The sequence below is a fragment of the Empidonax traillii genome, unplaced genomic scaffold (assembly GCF_003031625.1).
Source record: "Empidonax traillii isolate 1590-97213 ecotype Southwest subspecies unplaced genomic scaffold, ASM303162v1 scaffold475:size860808, whole genome shotgun sequence".
Taxonomy (NCBI): domain Eukaryota; kingdom Metazoa; phylum Chordata; class Aves; order Passeriformes; family Tyrannidae; genus Empidonax; species Empidonax traillii.
This window is the reverse complement of record NW_020955668.1, coordinates 278,920-300,235: the sequence shown is the minus strand read 5'-3', so window position 1 is coordinate 300,235 and position 21,316 is coordinate 278,920. Positions and strand designations below refer to the sequence as shown.

The 21,316-nt window shown below is 41.7% G+C and overlaps 1 protein-coding gene across 2 annotated transcripts; it reads left to right on the top strand.

The window, feature by feature from the left end:
* The first annotated feature begins 353 nt into the window (after positions 1 to 353).
* MMRN2 (multimerin 2) lies at positions 354 to 20,348 on the top strand. Of its 2 annotated transcripts, XM_027895955.1 has the most exons (7): positions 354 to 1,166; positions 11,335 to 11,457; positions 12,425 to 12,531; positions 13,696 to 13,761; positions 15,012 to 15,185; positions 16,246 to 18,156; positions 19,158 to 20,348. In XM_027895955.1, the coding sequence occupies exons 1-7, from the start codon at positions 883 to 885 to the stop codon at positions 19,544 to 19,546; spliced, it is 3,054 nt and encodes a 1,017-aa protein (XP_027751756.1). In that variant the 5' UTR covers positions 354 to 882; the 3' UTR covers positions 19,547 to 20,348. The 2 variants fall into 2 exon arrangements, with proteins under 2 accessions (XP_027751756.1, XP_027751757.1); XM_027895956.1 differs by lacking the exon at positions 15,012 to 15,185.
* Positions 20,349 to 21,316: the final 968 nt, after the last annotated feature.

Sequence of the window (21,316 nt, the reverse complement as noted above, 5' to 3'; positions counted from 1 at the left end):
GTTTTAATTTTTATTAGGGCATCTTAACAGAGGTAGCTCTTGACAGCAGCTCTTGGCAAGTGTTTTTTTGTAACACTAACTAAAAATGCACAAAAAAATTAGGCCTGAGATCCAGAAATGACAACTCAAACAGAAATTCTTAAAAATATCGAATTATCCTGACCTCTCTGAAGGACAGCTTCATGAATATCTTCCACTTTGATGGGAACAGAGTATGATTCACAGAGCTACTTTGCAAAGGTCACACAAGAATGGATATTTGTAAGCTCTTTTTTACTGTGCATTTGCTCTGAGTCCCTCAATGCCTGTAATTTATCGTACATACCATGAATATCCTGCTGCTAAAGCCAAGATATTTCAGCCTTTAAATTGTAGAAAAAAAACCCCATGTGCAGCACTGGAGCAAGCAGGTCTGTAAGATTTTCTGGCACTGTAAGGGGAGTCTGTTACACCACTCAGTATTTTCTTTCCTTTCTTTTCTCTTCCTTTCCTTTAAGCTAACATCCTTTTCCTGTGCCTGAGGGAGAAGGCAGTTGATAAAAGCCGAGTTCCTGTTCACAGATAAGTTTAGAAGGCGGCTGAGCTCCGAAGTTCCCTGAATAAGCTATATTCCTACCACCTTTTTTTCCCCCCCCGTCAGACACGTCTGAGCCCCACACAGGAACCAGGCTCACATTGTTCGATAGCCACGGACGTTTCCACAGTAGCTGGGAGGGTCGAAAGCTCTTTCCGCTCTTTGTTACAACATTTTTTTTTTTTTTTCCTTCCTTCTTCCAACTTTCCAGTTAAAGAAAATCGCTGGGGCATTTCTGAATTAATTCGGGCTGAGCTTCAGAGGAAAGAACAAGAGACAGGTGTAACTGGGTGGGAAAAAACCCCAGGATGCTGGTGAAGCTTTTGCTGCTCTGTAACACAATAGGATTGGCAAAGCTGGCCGAACGCTCAGACCATCGTGGACATCACGATGGTTCGGTGCACAGCTCAAAGCCACGACTTTATGACACCTCTGCACACCCCCAGAGGACTCCTCTGTCACACCAAGAAGAAGGTTATTGGGAGGCAGAAGGGCTCAGGGAGGATACTCAAGATTACCCTTCAAGTGTGATCTCCTCACACCAGGAAGAGAGAGGGGATTTTGAAGCTGCGAGCCCCCAGTCCCGAAATGGGTAAGTACCCCAGTGTGTCTGTCTCTGTGCAATCCTCTGTGATACCTTTTGACACTGGAACATTTTCAATAGAAGTTCCTCATTAAAATACATTAGATTCCAGGGGTCAATCTGTATCCAAACAGGAGTGGTTTAGATGTTTTAGCTACACAAACAGAAAGCTGAATCACTTGTGAAAGATGAAACCACAGATGGGATGGGCTCTTTGCTTAGTCTGAGGCAGCAGAATGGGGTTAGGGGTCTGGACACACCTGGCAGATGTGAAGGCTTCCAGCTCTGCTGCAGCACCACAAAACAAAACGCTACTTCTGGTAAAACAGAATTAGAGGAAGATGTTTTCTTATCACAAACCCATGCTGATTATTTTTGCTGATTGTAGCAACCTTTGCCCATCAGCAGAATGTGCCTGCCTGCAGGCTCGGGCCTTGGAAATGGAGAGGGAAAGAGAATGGCAGGATATTAGCAAAGTAAAAATAGTGAGGAGTAAATACAACAAAGTAAGGAATAATAAATAAGCATGGAAATGACTACAAATTCCACACAGGCCCTCCCCCACAAAAGGTTTTCATGCCAGTGAAATGCTTTTCATGGCAATCTGTAGCAGAAGAGTAGCCATCCTGAGTGGAAAAGGCATGTACTTCACTAGAAACGTTCCCAAACCCTATGATTTGTGCGTGGTTTTACAGGGCATGTAAGTAGGTCTCTAAATGTTTAAAACAGATGAAAACCAAGCAGGACAGTGAATGAATCTTTCATAGCCCTGATGGATGGGTACTGCAGAGCCCTGTTTGGGAGAGCTGAAACAGCAGCACACTGAGTGCTGTTCACAGCTCAGTGCCTTAGGATGCCCTGTATTTTTCCCTTTAAATGCTCTTGAGAAAGGAAAAAAAGGGAGATGGAAAGAGACTATAAAACTTTGCTCATGTCATGCTTCCCTTTCATGCAAACTAAACTCTGCAGTCTTGTTTCCAATCTCATCTACATGTAATTAAGGCCTCCCTTCTGCATGTAACATGGTGAGTGTTTTAAAACTCTGCTGTCCTTCATACTACATCTTTCCACAGATTTGTACCTCCCACCGATAGCCCCAAGTCACTTTCTAAAGCCTGTAAGTGTTCACTTCCAGTTTCACGATGGGATAAGTGTTGGATAATGACGTGCTCTGTTAATTAATCAACTCCTGGATAACGCATTTCAGGCACTGTCAAAAGAAGGAAGCAAAGCCTAAGTGGTACTCTGGGCTTCCAAGTTACACTGCAAGGTGGTAATCATTTGATTGCTGGTTAAAATGCTGAAAGCATTCTGAAAACTCCAAGTACTATGAAAATTCAGCGGTGTAAAAAGGTGCATTATAGGGCAGCAAGATGGTGTAATGCACCACCCTAATCAGGATTCTTCCTTTGCTATGTGACTCTGTCTGGCACCACCTTGCCTAATTCAGTTCAACATCAGCTATGACTCATCCTAATTTCCTCCTAAGGAGAGAAATACTTCCTTCTTTTATGGCCATAGTTGCATAATGAATCAGATCATAATTCTCCCCATAATTATGAAGCTATGGTGATGACTACAGGAGATTCAAATCTAGCCTGGCAGTAGCTTTAAGGTATTTGTTCTTTTGCAGAGCTATCACACTTACAGCACACACAAGCCCAGGCAGCTGGTAGGTCTTATGAAAGAAATTCGAGACTTTGAGGGGAATTATGTCCAAAAGCAAGGGGAGAGAGTGTGAATAAGAAGGGACAGCACATTTCCCCTTGTAACCACACTCCAGCTTCTAAAAGTCACTGCAAATGGTTGAAGCAAAGTACCTGCAGAGTGTGAAATCCTCAAGTGTATGTCAGGTGCTGTGGCTGCACTACCCTCCTATGCACAGACAAGATGTTGTCATGAATCTGGTATTTCCTCCCTAAAAGTGTGACACATTCCCTGGAAAAAAACATCCAGGAACTGGGTTTATATCTCTAAGAGAGAGAACCAAAGGAAAACTATCAGGAGTTACACAGAAATTAAGATATAAGGAGATCAAGACATACCATAAAATAAGTGCAAAAGATACGCCAAAAAAAGCCCAGGATGGCAGAGAATAATTTTCTACCAAAATTATGTCTTACATCTAGTTTGCTTTTGAAATAAGGAAATACTTTCTTTTCAGAACTAAGAAACAAGCAAAAGCTGTGGTAACTTTGTGAAAAGTTTTGACTCTCATTATTTAAGAAAAATAAAAATGAGGTGTTTTGTTCAACCTCTTTATTATTTTCGCTATGTATTAGAAATAGGAGTTGTTCCAAAATATTCTTATCTTTTTAAAAAATGTAGTTTTTCATATTTGACGTGTTACTTACAAAAGCAAAACAGGCCATTTTTCCAAAGGAAATCACCTTTTCATTCTCTCCATCAGCTGTGTCTCATGATTGGTTTGGCTTTGGATATTTTATTCCATTGCTGAGGTAAATGGATCCACATTCACCCAAACTTTCAGCAGAATTAAAAAGGAAAATTAAGAGGTCTGTACTCTGAAATTGCTGGACAATATCAGCATTTGCTTTAGCAATGGAAGATGAAGAGTAAGAACAGCAAAACAGGTTCTCAATACATAATACTCAAAATAGATACCAAATACATTTTCATTCTTCATTTCCCTTAAATAGATGCCTAATGCAGAACTTCATAGGGACACTGTTGTTACAGGTGCCTTTCCTGTGTGTGGATACAGGCAGCTACACCGAGGCTTGAAAAGCTGCCTGGGACATGAGCAGATATGAGGAAGTTCTAAAAGTGACCCAGCAAATACCAAGTAAGAGCCTGCATTAGCTCACCACCCACTCTAATTCTTACCACTAGGTGTAACCAATTCAGCTGCTGGTCATATTGAAAGGGACAATAAACACACCAATGAGAACACACCACTGTTGTTATCCTGACAAATGCAACGTGGCTGGCACTCCTGATAGCTCACCCTAAGCTGACAAGCCATCTCGGAGATGTTTCCTTCTTTAGAGCCACTTCCTCCAAATACTTGGTAATGACACACGTCTGAGGGCTGAGCCAGGCACGGTGCTGAGCTGACCCTGAAGGTCAGGGCTACAGAAGTATCCAGCTCCTTACTCTGGACAGGTCAGCCCTGGGCAGACAGAGCTGGGCACACACATCCCTCTCCATGTGGCTGAATGGGGACCACAGTGACTCAGCCTTTGAAAGGAAAGGTTCCCTGACCCTGGGAAGAACATGCCATCTTGGAAGAACATGCCATCTTGTCCAGGCCCCACCTCACGGAAAGACCCCTACTGCAATTACACTCAGAAGGGTCTGTTTTCTCTCCCTACAAACAGATTCTCTAACCAAGCACTGCACTGAAGCACCATTAGTGCTCCTGTCTTTTCTCAGCACCGAGCAGAATCCTTCTAATCCATGTGCCTGCAGCACCAAGGACAGCCAGGCTCACAACTCAGGTTTCATGCACTTTAATGTTCACATTTCATTAAAAAAACAAGACAAATGAAGCATGTAAAAGGCACATGCTAGCTCTGACAGCAAAGCCCAAAGCTGCCTGTACCCTCAGTTAGCCTGACCTGTCTGTCAAGTAACACTGTAAACCAGATCACTTAAGCATTCCAGGTTAAAAATAACCTTAGGAAAGGCAGAAGTTATTTTTAACCTTCCCCCTCTGCTGATGGATCTGGTTCCCAAATGGATGGCTCACGCACTGGAGGAGAAATGGACTGTGGTGATGAAAAGGGAAGGAGCAGAGCAACTACAGCTGTTTTCCCTGCCTGTGACAGTCTCACAGAACTTCTCTGTTTTTCCAAAAGTGTAATCATTGCCAAGAAGCCCCTGTTTTGGATTTGCCATGCAGCTGGGTAGGTGATTTACTTTTCCTTCTATCTCTTTAATACACAAACACACTCTTAATGTCATCTCCTGGGATTTTTCTCAGAATTAGAATATATATGCAAAAAATGAAAAACCAAAAGCTAAAAATCCCCAGCCCCCACCACCTGATCTACTGGAAAGGCAGAAATCTTCAGCTTAAGTAAATCCTTAATTGCATTAACATAGTTTGAGTTTCAGACACACAAGTCTGTGAAGTCACCCTTGATTAGGGGAAGGTTTCCTGATGTCAACCAGGTGCATTGTTATCTCACTGAAACACTCATCTCTTCATGTAATTCAGCATCAAGAAGCCACAAAGAAGCAGGGCTCCTCTCATGGTTATCCAGTGTGTCAAAATATAAAACCATCCTCCTAAGTGTAGACAAGCAGAGAAAACCCAAATCATTCCAAGGAAAGTCAGAACAATGTTCAGTCTTAATAGCTTATTTTTTGGTCTGCTTTTACAGGAAGAATCCGTCGATTTAATTAAAACCAGTTTCACACTGACTCATGTAGGACTCATGGGATACTGGAATTTCCCACCAAAGAGGCACAGAACATATGCTTAAAAGAAACTAGTTTAGAATTAAATGCAGCTAAATGTGATTTTCAGCCTCTGACATCCTGCAAAGTAGTGGAACTACCTGAGTGCTCAACAATAGCTATCACAGTGCCAAATACATCAACAGAAGCAATGGTTTCCTATCAAAGTTAGGCACTTGGCTCATGTCAGGACTTCAGGGAATCTCCAATATTCAGCTGTCATTGAGCTGCCCAGCTGCAGGTGGAACAGCTCCCCATTAGCCTGTTTGATGCAAATGACACAACCTCCATACACGCAGTACAGGAATTATCGAGCCCTCTGTGCCCAAGGGATTGATTTATTTCACAGCTCATTACTCTAAGCTGCAGCAATTAATTCCTTCAGCAGATAGCAAGGGATCCCTTGTTTCAGCATAGCCACAAAACCACCATCAGCACTGTCACCACGTGGATCCAGCACCTTCCTACACGTGCAGGTCAGTACCCCTTGATGGGTGATCAGTGGCCAACCCTGAACCAAACCACACTGAAGCCCCAAACACGCCCAGGGCAAACCCTGGCACACGCTGCCTGCATCCTGAGCGTGTGACATCTGGGAAGATTGTCTTCCCACACATTTCTGACTCGCTGGCATCAGCACAGCTGTGCTTGTAGGTGGCCACTGGCTGCAGTTCCTGCTTCCAGACAGAGTCTGACAAAAGAGGTGATCAGGCAAACTTAAGTCAGGGGAGAACTTAGATCTGCAGGAATCAAAGGATGACATCCTAGTGTAAGTTGCCCTCTGAATGCGCTGCAGAGCTTCTCTTGCAGGGAGGATAAGTGAGGTAATGGCTGTGGATGCTTTTGAAGAGGAAAAACCTCTTGCATTTATTTGCCTGAACTATTTGTACAACAGTTGGATTTGGCTAAAACCAGCTCCTAGTCAAGCCTGCTGTCTCTTGAACTCTTGCTCCCAGTGAGGCTTCAGGTTCAGGAGTGGATTTGCTCTGAAAGCTTTCACTGCACTGAGTTCTTAGGATATTCTGCAGGACAAGACTATCCCAACAGATTACCTGGCACTACTGTTGGAATAAAAGTTGCATTTATCCAGTGAAACTCAGGGTTCTGGAAGATTTCCAGCACTGTGTGGAAATCCACATGTTTGAAACTACCACTGCCACTCTTTTCAATCTGATTTTTTAAGGGGAACAGCAAACCAACCAGTCTGTTCTAACCCCAGTGAAATCAAGAGTGGTTGAGTCACAGAAAGATCCCAAACCCTCCCCAAGAGGGAGCTCTGCTCAGCCTAAGGGAAGCATGGAGAAACATGAGAATTTCTCCTGTCTCATTCTAACACAGGGCTGCTTGGAAGAGCTGGAAAATTCACTGACAGACCCTCAGCCCTTACTTGCTGTCTGCTAATTAAAAACCCAGTGGCACAGCATGCTGCTTTGGAGAGCCAGCACCTTTTCCAACAGCTGAACACCTCCTGCATTCCATAAGAAATAAAAAGATATGTCTGCCTTAATAATGACATGCACAGTCCTAGGTTAGACTAATTTAAAAGCAGTACTTTACCTCTGTTTTACTGAGGCTGCTTTTTCTTGTGAGAACGTTGCATGGAGGGAAAACCCCAACAGATTATTTCACAGCTAAAGCCTCACTCTTTTATTCTACTTCAACTGGTATAATCAGGAGTTATTCTGTACAAGCCAGTGAAAAATCATGTTTAAATTGAAATAACATAGTCCTCTACTGTCTTCTCGTAGCACATTTAAGAAGCAGTAACTGATTATCTGGTTCCTTTTGTGCTGTACAGGGAAGTGTCGTGGTCCTGAAAAGTTCTGCACACTGTCAGTGACAGACACAGGAATGGCTGGACAGGAGCTGTCAAAGTAATTACAGAAACTCGCTTCCTTGAGAATAGAAGCTCAAGGAAACTGATGTGTGAAGGACAAGGCAGCTGTATTAGTACAGGCAAAGGAATAACAAAACTCATGAAAAAAACCCAACATCCTGAAGTCCTGAAGTTTTTGTTCAGGCAAAAATTCCACTGACCTAGGAAAGATCTAAAATTATGCCTTGGCGTGTCAATGAAGGGAACATGTAGCTAAGAAAACTAAAGCATGCAAGTGCCTAGCTGAGCTGGGGAGCATTACTCACACTCACTAACGTGCTGCAATTGTCCACATTTGTAGGAAAAACCTGCCCTGTGTTTATCTGAGCAGAGCACCAATTACTGCAGAGCAGTCATCTGACTTTACCTCCCGGTTCTGGGGGTTTTGTTTCCTATGATATAAGGTGGCCCAGCCTAACCCTAGAATCAGAGAAAGAACTGCCTGCATTCTGCTATGTTTCAGTAAAAACAGAAGTATTGTCCAGCATAAGGAAAAAAATCATTTTAATATCAGTTTTTAAACTCCTGAAAGCTTCAAATAAAAAGAGCTTGAGCTAACCTACATTTGCTGCACCTTATTTAAAAACAGAACGCTTTGTCATCAGATATATTTAACCTCAGACATAAGAATACACTTGCCTCAAAATAAGGCAGAAGGGGATAGATGCATGTGAAGGCTCTGTTCAGTAAGATTAACTCATAATTAGAATGAAGTCTAGGAAAAAACCCACCTAGTCTGGCAAAGAAAATGATTAAAATACTTTTTTTCCTGGTTCAAAAAAAAAAAAAAAAGGGGAGGGGGGGGAGGGTGTTTAATTTGCATGGAATGTCAAACAGGAAAAGCTACTAAACAAATGAAACATCTGCAGCCCTGAATTTGCTAGAGCTCCCTCAAGCGTTGCTCTAACTTGCAGCAGCGTTGTGATAAATTTTACCATTCACCAGACTAGAGAGAAAGCTCTTCTGCTCTCCTCACATGAGCAGCTTCTTTCTGTTCCTCCCTCTCCTTGGCAGCAGAAGCTTGCATCAAAAGGAAACTGTAATAAAGAGAATAAAAGCAGAGGGTGTTAAGTCGGTTATATACGCAGTAAATGAGGCGACATAGTTACAAAGAGAAAAAAAAAAAAAAGCAGCAGCAGAATACAAAGCTGCTGTGTTCCAGAAACCAGCTGAAGAAAGAAAGTGCTATTTGTGAGGGAGCAGCTCTTTGAAGCTTCATAGCCTGATTCAGAGCCTTTGGTGCCAGCAGAAGTCCTGCTAGCCTCCCTGAACTTTAGATCAAGCCCTCCTCAGTCTTTTACATTGTTGCACTTAACATTAAAGAATGACGTATTTTCCCTGAGGGTTAATACAGTTAAGGAGTATTTTTAGTTACAGATAGCAAAGTTTCCTTAAAGGAAGCATTTGACAAGATGTGCAAAAAATACTGCAATAGAAGTATTCATCTTTGGGCACGTGTATCTATATCGCAGCTCATTACAGCCCTTATCTACTTATTTGAGGAAAGAATAAATGATGACAAGCTTTATGGAACTCAGAACCACTAAAGGTTTTTGTGATTAAACCCAAAACATCATATTATGCAGCCCTTCAGCTCCACAGATTTGATCTTAAGCTTTTAAGATCAAATGAGAGAGAACTAGAGAACAGACAGTAAAGAAAACTGGACATAAAGAAGCGTGAGCAGCATTAAAGGAAGTATTCATTGCAAATCTAATCTCCCCCCTACCCCCCTTTCTCGTGCTATTCACTCTGTATAATTCTAGTAACTGTCCAAAGCAGGCATCAAGCTGGAATCAACTCCTGACTCAATTTCTGACAGAAGATAACCCCTTTCTACAAGCAGGAAGCCCACCAGGTGCCTCCAACACAGGTTTTGAAAACAAATCCGTGTGCCAGCCAGCGCACTCACGGTCACACAGTGCCTAATTCTTGCTCGCACAAGTTGATGCACGGGAACAGTTGGCTCAGCTCTATATGGCTTGCAAGACTCTAAGGACTTGTTTGGGAGCTGCATGTTGTGGGAAAAAAAATAAAATCAGCCCAGATGATGATTCATAGGGTGTGGATTGTTTTCATTAAGGAAAGAACAAAACCCCAAAGCTAAAGAATCCTGTTTTAAAAGGAGGTTTCCATACTGAATGCAGACTCCTGCCTGGATCTGGCAGGCATCCTGCTGGCAGAGCCAGGAATCCCGCACCTAGCAACGATACCAGTGAGCTCCAGCGCCTGGGCACTTTATTTCCCCAGGAAAAAAGCAAAGGGGATCTGAGGGGGAAAAGCCTCTCCCAGCTATGCCTTGCCAAGCACATGAGAAAGGACAGCCCAAGCCCAGGCACAAACCAGGTCTCTGTTTCAGAGTTATTTAACTGAACACTAATTGCTGAAAAGCACTGCAGCCTTATAAAGCCTGGCAGACTCAGGCACACCTTGGAGACAGATGTCGCCAGGGCATGTGTGCTGGTCTGCTGGCTTTTACTGAGCAGCCCAGTGTCATGAGCATAGTGTTTGACTCTGAAAGAGGAGTATTTTAATAAAAAACTGAAGATTTGTCTTCTGGTTCAGTCCCGTAAGAACCAAGACCCCCATTGGTCATAGGACGCAAAAACTCCCCCAGTCACTCGCAAAGGCCTCAAAGCTACAGTTCATCAAACAAGTTGTTTCGGCTTCAAGTTACAACAAGGACAGCAGCTTCCTTTCCTTTCCCAGAGCTGTAGGCTTTGCCAGATTCCTGCCCTTGCTTCTAAGAGATGAAGAGTTTTGCTTGCATGAGTGGTTGCTGAAACCCCATCACATTTTCCTTAAGAAACAGGGGAACCAAACAGGCTACATCCCAGCAAGCCCAATGAACTGTTCCCAGCTAGCCCGGGCTGTCTGCCCTTCTATCCTAATGTCTCCAGCTTCCTTGCAGCTTCCTCTCCTTCTCCTGGTCGCTGTGGTTGCAGCTTCTGCTTTCGTGCAGGACTCGGTTCCCCATTGTTTCAGCAGCTCTCTCAGAGGGGCAGACTTTTTCCATATATGCTGATTGTCAGAGATTTGGTTCCTGTATTCCCACTTAAAAATATAATGCCTTAAGTTCAGCTGTTTCCATTATGGTTATTGCTCCTCACTTCCTGTCTCTTCTGGCCTTGGATTTTAACCATCAAACTTCAGCCAACAATGTCCTTCCAAGTTGGGACTTCAAACTCTCGAAAAGGAAGAGGCTCACCTACACTCTGGGATTAACAGATGCCCATATAATTTTGATATAATTAATAAGACTACTAAAACTCACTTGTCCTTGCTGGAAGCATAAAACTAAACCCCAAGAAAACAAGTCTCTTTTTTCCAATATCATTTTCCTGCAGGTGACAGGAGAAATTATTTCAAAGCTAGCTTAATTAATAAAATCCAATCACTTACTATATTATCCTGAAGAAGTAATACTTGGGAAGACATTATTAATGGAGTTTATGCCGGATTAAATTTTCAGAAGCAGTCTGCCTCAACCTGATGAGTCAGTCATTAGGCATCTGAAATGGCAACATGCCTAGAAAGGCAATTTGACATTTAAAGTGACATTAACCTGCAGGTTATCATGGGCTGGAAATTTTTCCTCCTATACAAAAAGACTGGAAATGGAACTAATGCATCAAAGTTCAGACAATCAGCCCCTTTGTAACAAACTCATGTGAACATCTGAAATGAAAACACATGAACTGGGAGTGGAGGGAGAAGGTAGGAAGCATTTTCCACTTTGCTCATCATACAGCTGGGAAAAAAAAAAACATAAAAAGTAGAAGGCCCTTCTGCATTTCATTCTTCCTTGGCACTGTTACAACCAGAGACTTAACAAGATCTGCTTCAAACTCTTTTCCCATGTCTTTCTCCCCCTAGGAACTGGTGTTCCTTCACGCAGTCCCGGCTGGTGACATACATCGAAGCCTGCATGAAGGAGAAGTACATTGTCAACTCCCAACAGCCCTGTCCAAATGGAACCCCTGACTGCCAGAAGATCATGTAAGTATCCTAAATAAAAGCACTGAGGAAAGCAGAATTTTCTCTGATGTACCTAAATGATGTTTTCAATAATATTGAATGACACACTTTAAAAATAACTAAAGCATCAACACAGTCTAATACCAAAGTGATGTAGGGCCTCATTTATGTACCTAAAGGTGATCAGGCATTTAAGTAACCTGGGAGAACAATTGCCTTTTCAAGCCACCAAGTACAGGACTACACGATGATTAAAGTAATTTTTCCTATATTCTCACATGTTCAGAAAACATACAGAGAGCATACCTTTTCCATGATTCTCAGGTCGTAATATACACACATAACTTAAATCTCTCTGCCTGTGGCCATCAGCGAGACCATTTACAGGGCAGGAGTCAGAGGACTGCAAATCCCCAGATGCTCACTGTTCTTTCACAAGGACTGGCTGCCCAAACAGTACTAGTGAAAGCCAGCAGTGTGTCTTAAGGTACATATTTTAAGCTGGGAGACACACACTTTTTTAAGCTGGACTCACACATTCTTTCGAAGTGTTAAATAATATTCAATTATCATCTACACGTCCTCACACCTGTGTAGTTATTTGGTTGCAAAAATGATTTTGTTATTTGCTAATACAATTAATTTCTCTTTCTCTGAACAACAAAAAAAAGTTTCATCATTATACCCAGGGGAGTTTTTAGCAAATTTGTATCTTCCTTGGTAACAATGAGGCCGAGCACTGGAGCCTCTGACTGCACCTGACAATGTGCACACACCTCCCGCTGTAAACAGTAATCCTGAAAAACAATCTTATATAAGAAAGAAAAATTGCTGTGGATTGCCTATATGTCATGCTAAGTAGCAGTGTTACAGATTATGACAAGTTTCTTAACTGCATTCTGCATTAGTCATCTCTGACACGCTTGTCACCCAAGTGCGACCCGCTGACAACAACTTCCAGTCTAACACCCAGCCCCTCACTCCACAGGTACAGGACAGCTCTGAAGCCAGTCTACCAAGTGAAACAGAAGGTTTTGAAGTCCTTGCAGTGGAAATGCTGCCCTGGATTTATTGGCAAGGACTGTGAACAGCATGGTAAGGAAAGCTAGCGAACAAGTGTGAGAATGAATGACTAAATGCCAGGCACAGTGGCAAAAAATAAGTTTGCCTATTTGCTATTGCTTTTTTTTCAGAATTGATGCCTTGTTTTATTGGGTCTGATACGCCCCAATTCACTGATACTTTGAGACAAGAAGTAGCTGTAATTAGCTGCAATTAATAGCAACCTTCGTAATCTTTACACACTGAGAAAGGTATTTGCTAGGGCAGCCTGCCAGATGCCCATCTAGACAAGTCCATCTAGGAATGCCTAATTCTGGGTAGAAACTGGTGACATCAGAAAGCAACACTAGTATGTGAAATGCCCCTATGGTCAGTTTATAGGATGAAATTATGTGGCTCGGGAGATAACACCTTCCAGTATTTAAAGGGACTGCAAGAGAGATGGAGAGGGACTTCTTTCAAGGGCATGAAGTGACGGGACAAGGGGCTTCATACTGAAAGACAGCAGGTTTAGGTTAGACATTAGGAAGAAATTCTTTATATGAATGTGATAAGGCACTGGTTGCCCAGAGAAGTTGTGGATGCCCCATCCCTGCAACTGCTCAAGGCCAGCCTGGATGGGGCTCTCAGCAACCTGGCTTAGTGGAAGGTTCCCTGCTATGGGTGAGAGGGTTGGAACTGGATGGTCTTTAAGGTCCCTTCCAATCCAAACCCTTCAATGACTCTATACTCTGTGCAGCTGCTAATAAAAGAGAGGGGAGACAGCGTGGTTTAAAAACTGAATGGTGGTTTAAAAATAACACTGGCAGGATTTAGCAAATACTACTTGAAAAGTGCAATTTAAACGGTTTTAAGAACTTAAATGGAATTAAGGGAATTTAAATGGATAAAAGATAATTCCCTCCAGCAATTAAGGCAACCATAACAAAAAAGGCGAGCACGTGTGAAAATTTTCACGTTTAACTCAACTACAGACTCCACAGATAGAACTCTTGTAGGTTTTGCTTTTCTTCACAGATAGCTTTGACTTGCAGATTTACCTCTACGTGATGCCCCAGCCTGAACTTCATTTATAATGTTGGAAAGATATTACCAAGTGCAGTGCTTCTAGTTTAGTCTCCTCTGTGTTGCCTTGCTGAACTGTAGTAGTTTCTGCATCTCAAACATTTTCACAGCTGTATTACATCTCAATTGCAGATCCTAATTTTATTCTGGTGCCAGGAACTGAAACCGAAGGACGAGAAGAAGAGTTCTCAAACCACAGTATGTGCTTGAAGTTATTTTGCTTGTCACCCTTTTACCTCTCAGTCACTGATCAGAAAGAAAAAGTTATTTTAATTATTTTAACCTGATAAACTCCAGAAAATCTCTCTAGTGAAAGCATCCTTTGTGAAAGAATTGAAACAATACATTTATTGGTTTAAATGAGGGCTTTGGCTATAACACTACATGAATGCTCAAGACAAAAGTTTCCAAGCTGTCTGCTGGCTGGTGATCAGTAATACCAATGGAGAATGCCAGCTGGTCCAGGGCCTTCCACCTCTCAGTGCCAGGGATGTTAACCCCTTGCTTTGCCAAGTGGATTCACGGGAAAGCACACCAGGTTCACAAGTCTACCAGAAAAAAACCCACTCAAAATGCTGTTTTAGAACAGCCTCACAGTAGCTTTGAAATTACTGTTGTGAGGTACCACACATTTGTATCTCAGGCACTCCAACCTACCAATCTGAGTACTAGAACGACTGTCCCTTACCACCTGTGAAATGGTGTGGCTTGCAGTGTTATTAAGTATCTTTTAGCAATTAGCTTCAGGGCAGTATTGCAGCTCTGAAGGAGTGTTTTCTTTACTGTGTTTTCTGAAAGTGTTTTATGCTCTCAGCACTGAATGAATAAGCAGTTAGTTTGCACAACTGAATTATATAAAACAAGAGATTTAAAGGTCAAAGGTAACCCTGGAGGGTAAGAAGCCCTTGGGATAGCACAGTTTGAATATACCAGTTTCAGCAGCTCTCAGTGTACACTTTGAACTCTACAGCTGAAATTCACAGGTACTTATTTAGAATAACATTAGTAAAGGGCCCCTCCATGAGTCAGCTCTGACACTTACACACTCTGCTTCTGATTCCTCTGTGGAATGCCTCAATTGCTCTTTCATCCTCTCCTTTCATTCTGGATTGTTAAACCTTGCTATCTTTTCAGTCAATGGCTTGAAAGGAGATAGTATTCCAAAACATTTTTATGGTATGGGGAGGTTTCTAATCAAAGAGTATTTTATTACCATCGTGGCTATTGTGGCTGAAGTTCTCTGCAAATATTTAAATATGTTTTCATCACTGTCAAAAAAATTCTTTGCAAAGAAACTGCAACTTAAGGTGCCAACAGACCCCCTAAATGTCCATGTAAAATTTTCAGAGCAAAAAGTAGGCAGGTGTTCTCAGAGGTGTGGTATGAATACCTGTCGCCTGGTCGCTGCACTCCGTTGCATGACTTTGTTTTTTCAATCTTGTGACTAGTGTCAACATCAGTGGATCCCAGAGAAATGTTCGAAGTCATTCAAAATCATGAGGCTTTACTGGATGATCTTCAAAGTGATATTCATCAAGCAGTCAGCAACTTAGGGGACTTACAGAGGCTATTTGAGAACAACGGTACGAGCATGGTGTTAGAAGTGAACGAGAGCAATTCAGGTGAGAGGTCTGATGCAGAATCACCAGCCTGAGGTAGGCACTGTGCAACCAGGCAGACCAGGAGGAAAACATGAAAGCAAAGATACCCTGACGTTCCTTGGTCTGCTGGTTGCTTCTAGAGAAAGCAAAAATGGGTGCAATCCCAGAGCAGATGAAGGAACCAAAGAGCAACTTGAAATGGGAAATGTGATGAAAGGCAAATTTCAGAATACGCCTTAACCAAAGACTAAAGAGGTTGCTTACATTTAAAATTTGTTCATCTTACTATTCTGCTTCTGTGGCTTCTTCTATGGGGATGCAGAGTTTAGATCTGGCTTTTGTTCTTTTTCTATACTCACGCTTTATACTCTTGTATGGAATATCAGAGTGGTGTATACGAAAAAACGAAACATTTTACCCTTCTGAGGAACATTATTCCTGCCATATATAGGAATGGGGAAAAAAAAAAGCTACTGAATTTGATCTACTCCTGTGTGCCACTGGCTTGCAGAAACACTTTCTAATGATACAGACTATTGTACTCAGTGAACTTCAAGGCACTCAAGTTTGAATTCTAAAAGTTAAAAATCAAGCCTAAGTCACACCTAGTAGAGATACTTCACAGATTTTTTAAGTTATTCACTCGTGGCCTGGAATATTCAGCTGTTAAGATGCTGTATAACTTTGTGAAGCATCAGAAAAAGACACAGTCAAAAAAGGAAGAGCTCACCAACTAAGAACTGTTGGGAAGAAGGACAGCTATGGCCCCTTGCAAAACTGCCTGTCTAGGGGTTTCAAAAAGCATCCTTTTTAAGACTTAAATGGGGAAATCAATACATGTCTAAGTTACTGCCTGCAGACTCGTAGACACCATGTGCTTTATAGCAACCTTGATTTAAAACTAGGCTATTTTTGCAATTGTCAAAATGGCAATTGTCAAAATCCTGAGGTCAAATTTTGGGAAGTAAGATAGCAACTACTATAGAAAAGTGCATACTTGAGTTACCCTGGTTAGATAAAGTTGTGTTCCAAAACCAGAATTTAAATCTAACTAAATTATTTTTTTCAACTGTGTTAACAGATCCACAGGAAAGGCTTCTGCAGCAAGTTTTGTTTCCCCATGTGGAGAATTTTCTAAGAAAACATTTCAACCCAATGTGGGCAACCTTCAACAGAAGCTTACAGAACCTCTCCAACATAGTCAGAAACCTGTCCCATGACGTGGAGGCCAACAAGAGAAGCATAGAAAGATTCCGAGAGAGCTCTGTGCCCAAGAAGGAATTCCAGGAGCTGGGAACTAAGTTTGAATCAAAAGTCCAAGAAAACATAGTGAGAGCTGACCAGGTGAAAAGAGATATAGAAAGCCAACTGCACATGCAGCAGGCCAATATTCACTATAATCTCAGCATGATCAAGGCAGATACCGACACAAAGCTGAAGAAGTTTCATAAGATACAGCAGTCCCATTTCTTAGCTTTGAACAACAGCATAGCAAATGTGAAACAAGAGCAAAACAATCTTGAAAATAAACTGGAGGCTTTGGAAAGAAATTTAACAGAACTCTCTTTACATCATGGTCCCAAAGATGAAAACAGCCAGACAACCATCAGACAAATAAATGACATTCTGTCAGGCCATGCAAAGCAGCTTAAAGAACTTTACATGGAGTCAGATGTGGCCTTTGAGAATATTGCAGTTTTAGAGAGGTGGTTTAAGGAGTTAAAAAAAAATATCTCAAAGTATAGGCCAGAGGATCTTACAATAACTTTAACTGAGAAATCAGTTATCATGGAAGAAAACAACGCAGCAATGGAAAGGCAAATATCAGAGTTCAACTACACTCTGTCAAACCTTCAGGAAAACTATTCAGATCTGTTGAGGTACATGGAGGAATGTAATTGCCAGAGAATATCTTCTGACACTGATGTACTGGAGGAAGATTCAAAGAATATCACTTATTCCCTTGAAGGCACCCAGTCAAATTTAAAGGACATGAAGCACTTAGAGTCAGTTCTCAGAGATCTCTTGAGGAACGAAATTGAAGAGCTCTCCTCAGCTATTCCATCTATCCATCTGTCTCTTAATCTCCGTCAAGAAGAAAACAGACAGCTTCAGTCACAAGTCACAGCTTTTTCAGAGGACATAGGCTTGATGAAGAAGAGAGATGAAGAAATTCATAGACACATCAAGTATCTCAACAGTTCTTTTGGCTCTCTTTTGGAAGATGCAATGAGGCATGAAGTAGCACTGGAGGCTTTACTGAAAGAAGAATTTGTGGATGTCTTGTTTGAAGACGATTTTAGCACCCTAATTCCATCAGTATTTGAGCTGCAAGAATCCCTCAGACATATCTCAGATAAACTCCAAGAACAAAATGTGACTTTAGAGTCTCTCATAAGGAGATCTCATCTCTCAGAGAGAGGCCAACAGAATAGCCATAATGCCCATACACCTCCTAACCACCCCAGAGAAGAAACACAAACGCCTTCTACTCTGGACGAAGTCAGCAGTCAGCGCAGCATCAGAGAGCACATGGAACCCAACTACGAGGCTGCCAAAGACGACTCCCTGGATAGCTCAGCTTACAACGACATCATGACTCTGAAGAACGACATCAAACACCTCAGTCTGGCAATCAAGAGTCACGAATCCAGAAGTGACGCGAATCTCTGCTGCAATCACACAATAGCAAATGTGATCGAGCCGCTCAACAGCTCCCTGGGAATTCTCTCGGCAGATTTAGCAACTGCCAAGCAGCATCTGGACGAACATCTGCTGATTTTTAAAAAGCTATTTGGAAATAATGAAGAATTAGTTGCCTCAAAGATAAGTCTGGATGTTACAAAGATTCAGTCAATGCTGAACAGAAAAGAGAGAAGGCAACAGAAAGGTCAAGACAAGCAAAGAGACAAGAAAAGGCCTGAGAAGCACAGAGAAAATGTGCAAGGGATAAGTGGAAGAAATACAGTGCAGACAGAACGTTTGGAAAAAGGTATGTTCTCTTCTTTCACTTGCTCATGTGCAGGTCTAACTTCTTTCTGGACCCTGCTGCAAGTTCCACACACACATCATACTGGTTATGAGACCTGTCTTGTGGGATGCTGGAGGGAGAAGTTCATCCCCTCCCTCCATCAAAAAAAGCAGCCTGAGTGAAAAGAGAGTTGATACTCTGCTGCATTTTGCTCGAGGCCAATAGAATTATACCCATTAGAGCTGCTGGGAAATGGACCTCGAACTAATTCAACTTCAGAGGTTTAGAAGACCAATTCTGTCCGCAGATGTTCATGCTAATGCAGTAGCATTTTTGGAAGCTGGTGTAGAGCGTTAGGCTTTCTGGGCTTGCTTCTTGTCCCTGTTATTTGAGTCTGGAAGGAGTGTACTCAGAGCACCGAACCCTTCCCAAGGTGGATAGATACATGAAATGAACTGCTGTAATTTGCACAAGTGGAACAGGGCAGACTGACCAGAGAGCACACACTCTGACAGCTAAACTTCAGAGACAAGTTTTCAGCTTATACTTCACTGGGACTGGCCAGTTGCCTTTCCCTGTAAACATGTGGCCAAAAGCACTTGGTAATTACAGTAAAACACCACATCTTCAGCACTGGCTTTTATGATTGTAGCCCTTGTTATGGACAAAAAACATAGAGCAAAAATCATCCCCTTCAGGCATCTGTGCTGCAAAACTTTAGTCAAGACTGAATAAGCAAAGAACATATTTTTAACTAATTTATTTTTAGGAAAGCAAAAAGTGCTACTTTTCTTTTTCCTCTGGGTGGTCTTAACCTTATACTTCTCCAAGACTAGTGGTTTCAGTATTTCCAGGGAACCATTTGACGTAATCCCACACACATACCCATTTCAAGCATTTAGTTCTGCAAAGCAGCACACAAAAATCAAGCCTGACAGGGCTTCACCTTATCTCCCATCCTGATGATCCTGGGGAGACAATACCTGCTCTCTGCTAAAATCCTGTTCCTCTTTCTTTTTCAGACTCCTTGGTGGCATTCCACGTGGGATTCTCAGAAGGAAAAGATAACGAAAAAACTGTGAGGTTTAATGAAACATACTTCAATTACGGGAACAGCTATTTCCCTGAGCACGGCCACTTTAAAGCACCACATAAAGGCATCTACCTGTTTGTCATCTCTGTGGAGTTCAGTTCAGGACCAGCACTGGGACAACTTTCCTTTAGCCGTGGGTACAAAAGAACTCTCTCCAGTAGTCAGAGGAAAACACCAAATGGCAACACCATGACCACTTTTGCTATGGCAGAAATGGAGAAGGGGGAGACAGTGAGCTTTGAATTGCTGCAGGGCTCTGTAGTGAAGAGGAGTCCACCTGGGACAACTATGGGTGGATTCCTAATATCTAAAACTTGAATAGTGACATTTATGTTTTGTTGACCTCTTTCCATAGATGCAATGGATCCATTCAGTATTGCTTCATCTGTGATGTATTCAATCCTACTGCATGTGTTTAAACATAGCACTACCCTAGGTTTGTCTTCATGCTTCTTTTCTGGAAGTGTTTGGCTTTGGATTAGTTGCTTATGAGCAGCAATGGGATTTTCTTTCAAGTGAAAAGCTAATGGTTTGGACTCCACATTCCCAAACCCTTCCACTGCGAGAACTGCACTTAAAACATTTTGTGGGACTTTCTTCACTCATAACACGTAATTTCTCCTTTCCCTTGACAAATTACCCCCACTACTGGCAAGGAAAACATTTTAGAGAGGACTGCAAAGAGCAACTCTGGTACTATGTGAATGGTACCTTAAAACCCAGAAGCCAGGGCAATTATACCTTTTAGTTCTCTATGGACCACAGGCAGGCTTGACCATCTTGGAAACTTCTGCAACTCATTCCAGTGTTTCAGTCTGTGCACAGCATGAACAGTAGTAGAGATCTGTCAAAGCCAGTGAGATTCACTCTATGCTCACATTTGCAAGCAAGAATATTCTAAACGGCCCAGTCCTTGTTTCTGGGCCTGTGTTGTATTTCAACTAAACTGCAAAAATTTAACAGTATTTTAACATTGTTAAGAAGAATTACATCTTCATAATTTAAAAATATTGGTGAAAATGCAGTTTATTTCTAAAGATAATCCTGAAGACGATCATGAATTCAGCCCAGAGTCCTGCATTTAGTAAATATTTTAAAACCAGGCAAGTAACCAAAACTAACAAAAAAAAAAAAAAAAAAAAAAAAAAAAAAAAAAAAAAAAAAAAAAAAAAAAAAAAAAAAAAAAAAAAAAAAAAAAAAAAAAAAAAAAAAAAAAAAAAAAAAAAGGTAAGCTGATTGATCTGCTCTCAGTGTTGAATATACATTTATAATAAGAGTAAAGCAATGACTAGAAATTTTGAATCTTGGGATTTATTTTTTTTAATTTCCAAAAATCTCAAAATGACCACGTCTGGTCATGTCCTAAACTTTTCTTCTGACAAACAGAACATCCCAAAGACCTTCCCTTTAAGAAGTTCAAGTATTGTGGCATTTTATTTTGTCTACCCTAATACCTTACACAGCAAATATTAAAGCAATTAGATTTGCCAAACTGAAACACACTTTGAAATTGTATTTCTCAGGAAGAGGTAAATTCTTATTATGTAATTCGTGCCCTTTTAAGGCAGCATTCTTTAACAGAAATCTATCCTGCTGTTAAGGGGTTTTCTCCCCACCTACCTGTATTCAAAGCAATGCTAAACCACAAAATTTAAAAAAACACCAACCCACTGGTACCAATAAACATTGCATTAAGGCAACAGTTTGACAAGCAGGCAACACAAATCCTTTGAAATAAAGCTACGATACAGTTTCGGTTGGTGAGAAGATTGCTACTCTCCATCCTGAAAAATCCAACAAAGCAAAGAACGAAAAACCCTCCCCCACCTCCTCCTGACCAATGCTGATTTCCACGTGAGATTACCAGGCCAAGTGTCCCTGTGTATCTGCACAGAGCCACGTCCCACACTGCTCTGCAGCAGGCAGCACACACCGCCTGCAAGCTCAGGGTCTTCTTCTGTCCCACAGATTGCTCAAGTATCTGAGGGAAGGAAGAGCAGAAAAAAATGGAAGAGGTGAAATGTCAGAACTCAAGAGCAGCATCAAACTGTAAGATTGGGTTCTTTCAGTATGAAGCCACTACACTGG

Bases quoted from the DNA above. Each gene is read 5' to 3' on its own strand.
- MMRN2 (XM_027895955.1), top strand. From the start codon at position 883: ATGCTGGTGAAGCTTTTGCTGCTCTGTAACACAATAGGATTGGCAAAG. The intron at 12,532-13,695 runs GTAAGGAAAGCT...TCTCAATTGCAG, and splicing joins CAAGGACTGTGAACAGCATG to ATCCTAATTTTATTCTGGTG. The intron at 18,157-19,157 runs GTATGTTCTCTT...TTTCTTTTTCAG, and splicing joins GACAGAACGTTTGGAAAAAG to ACTCCTTGGTGGCATTCCAC.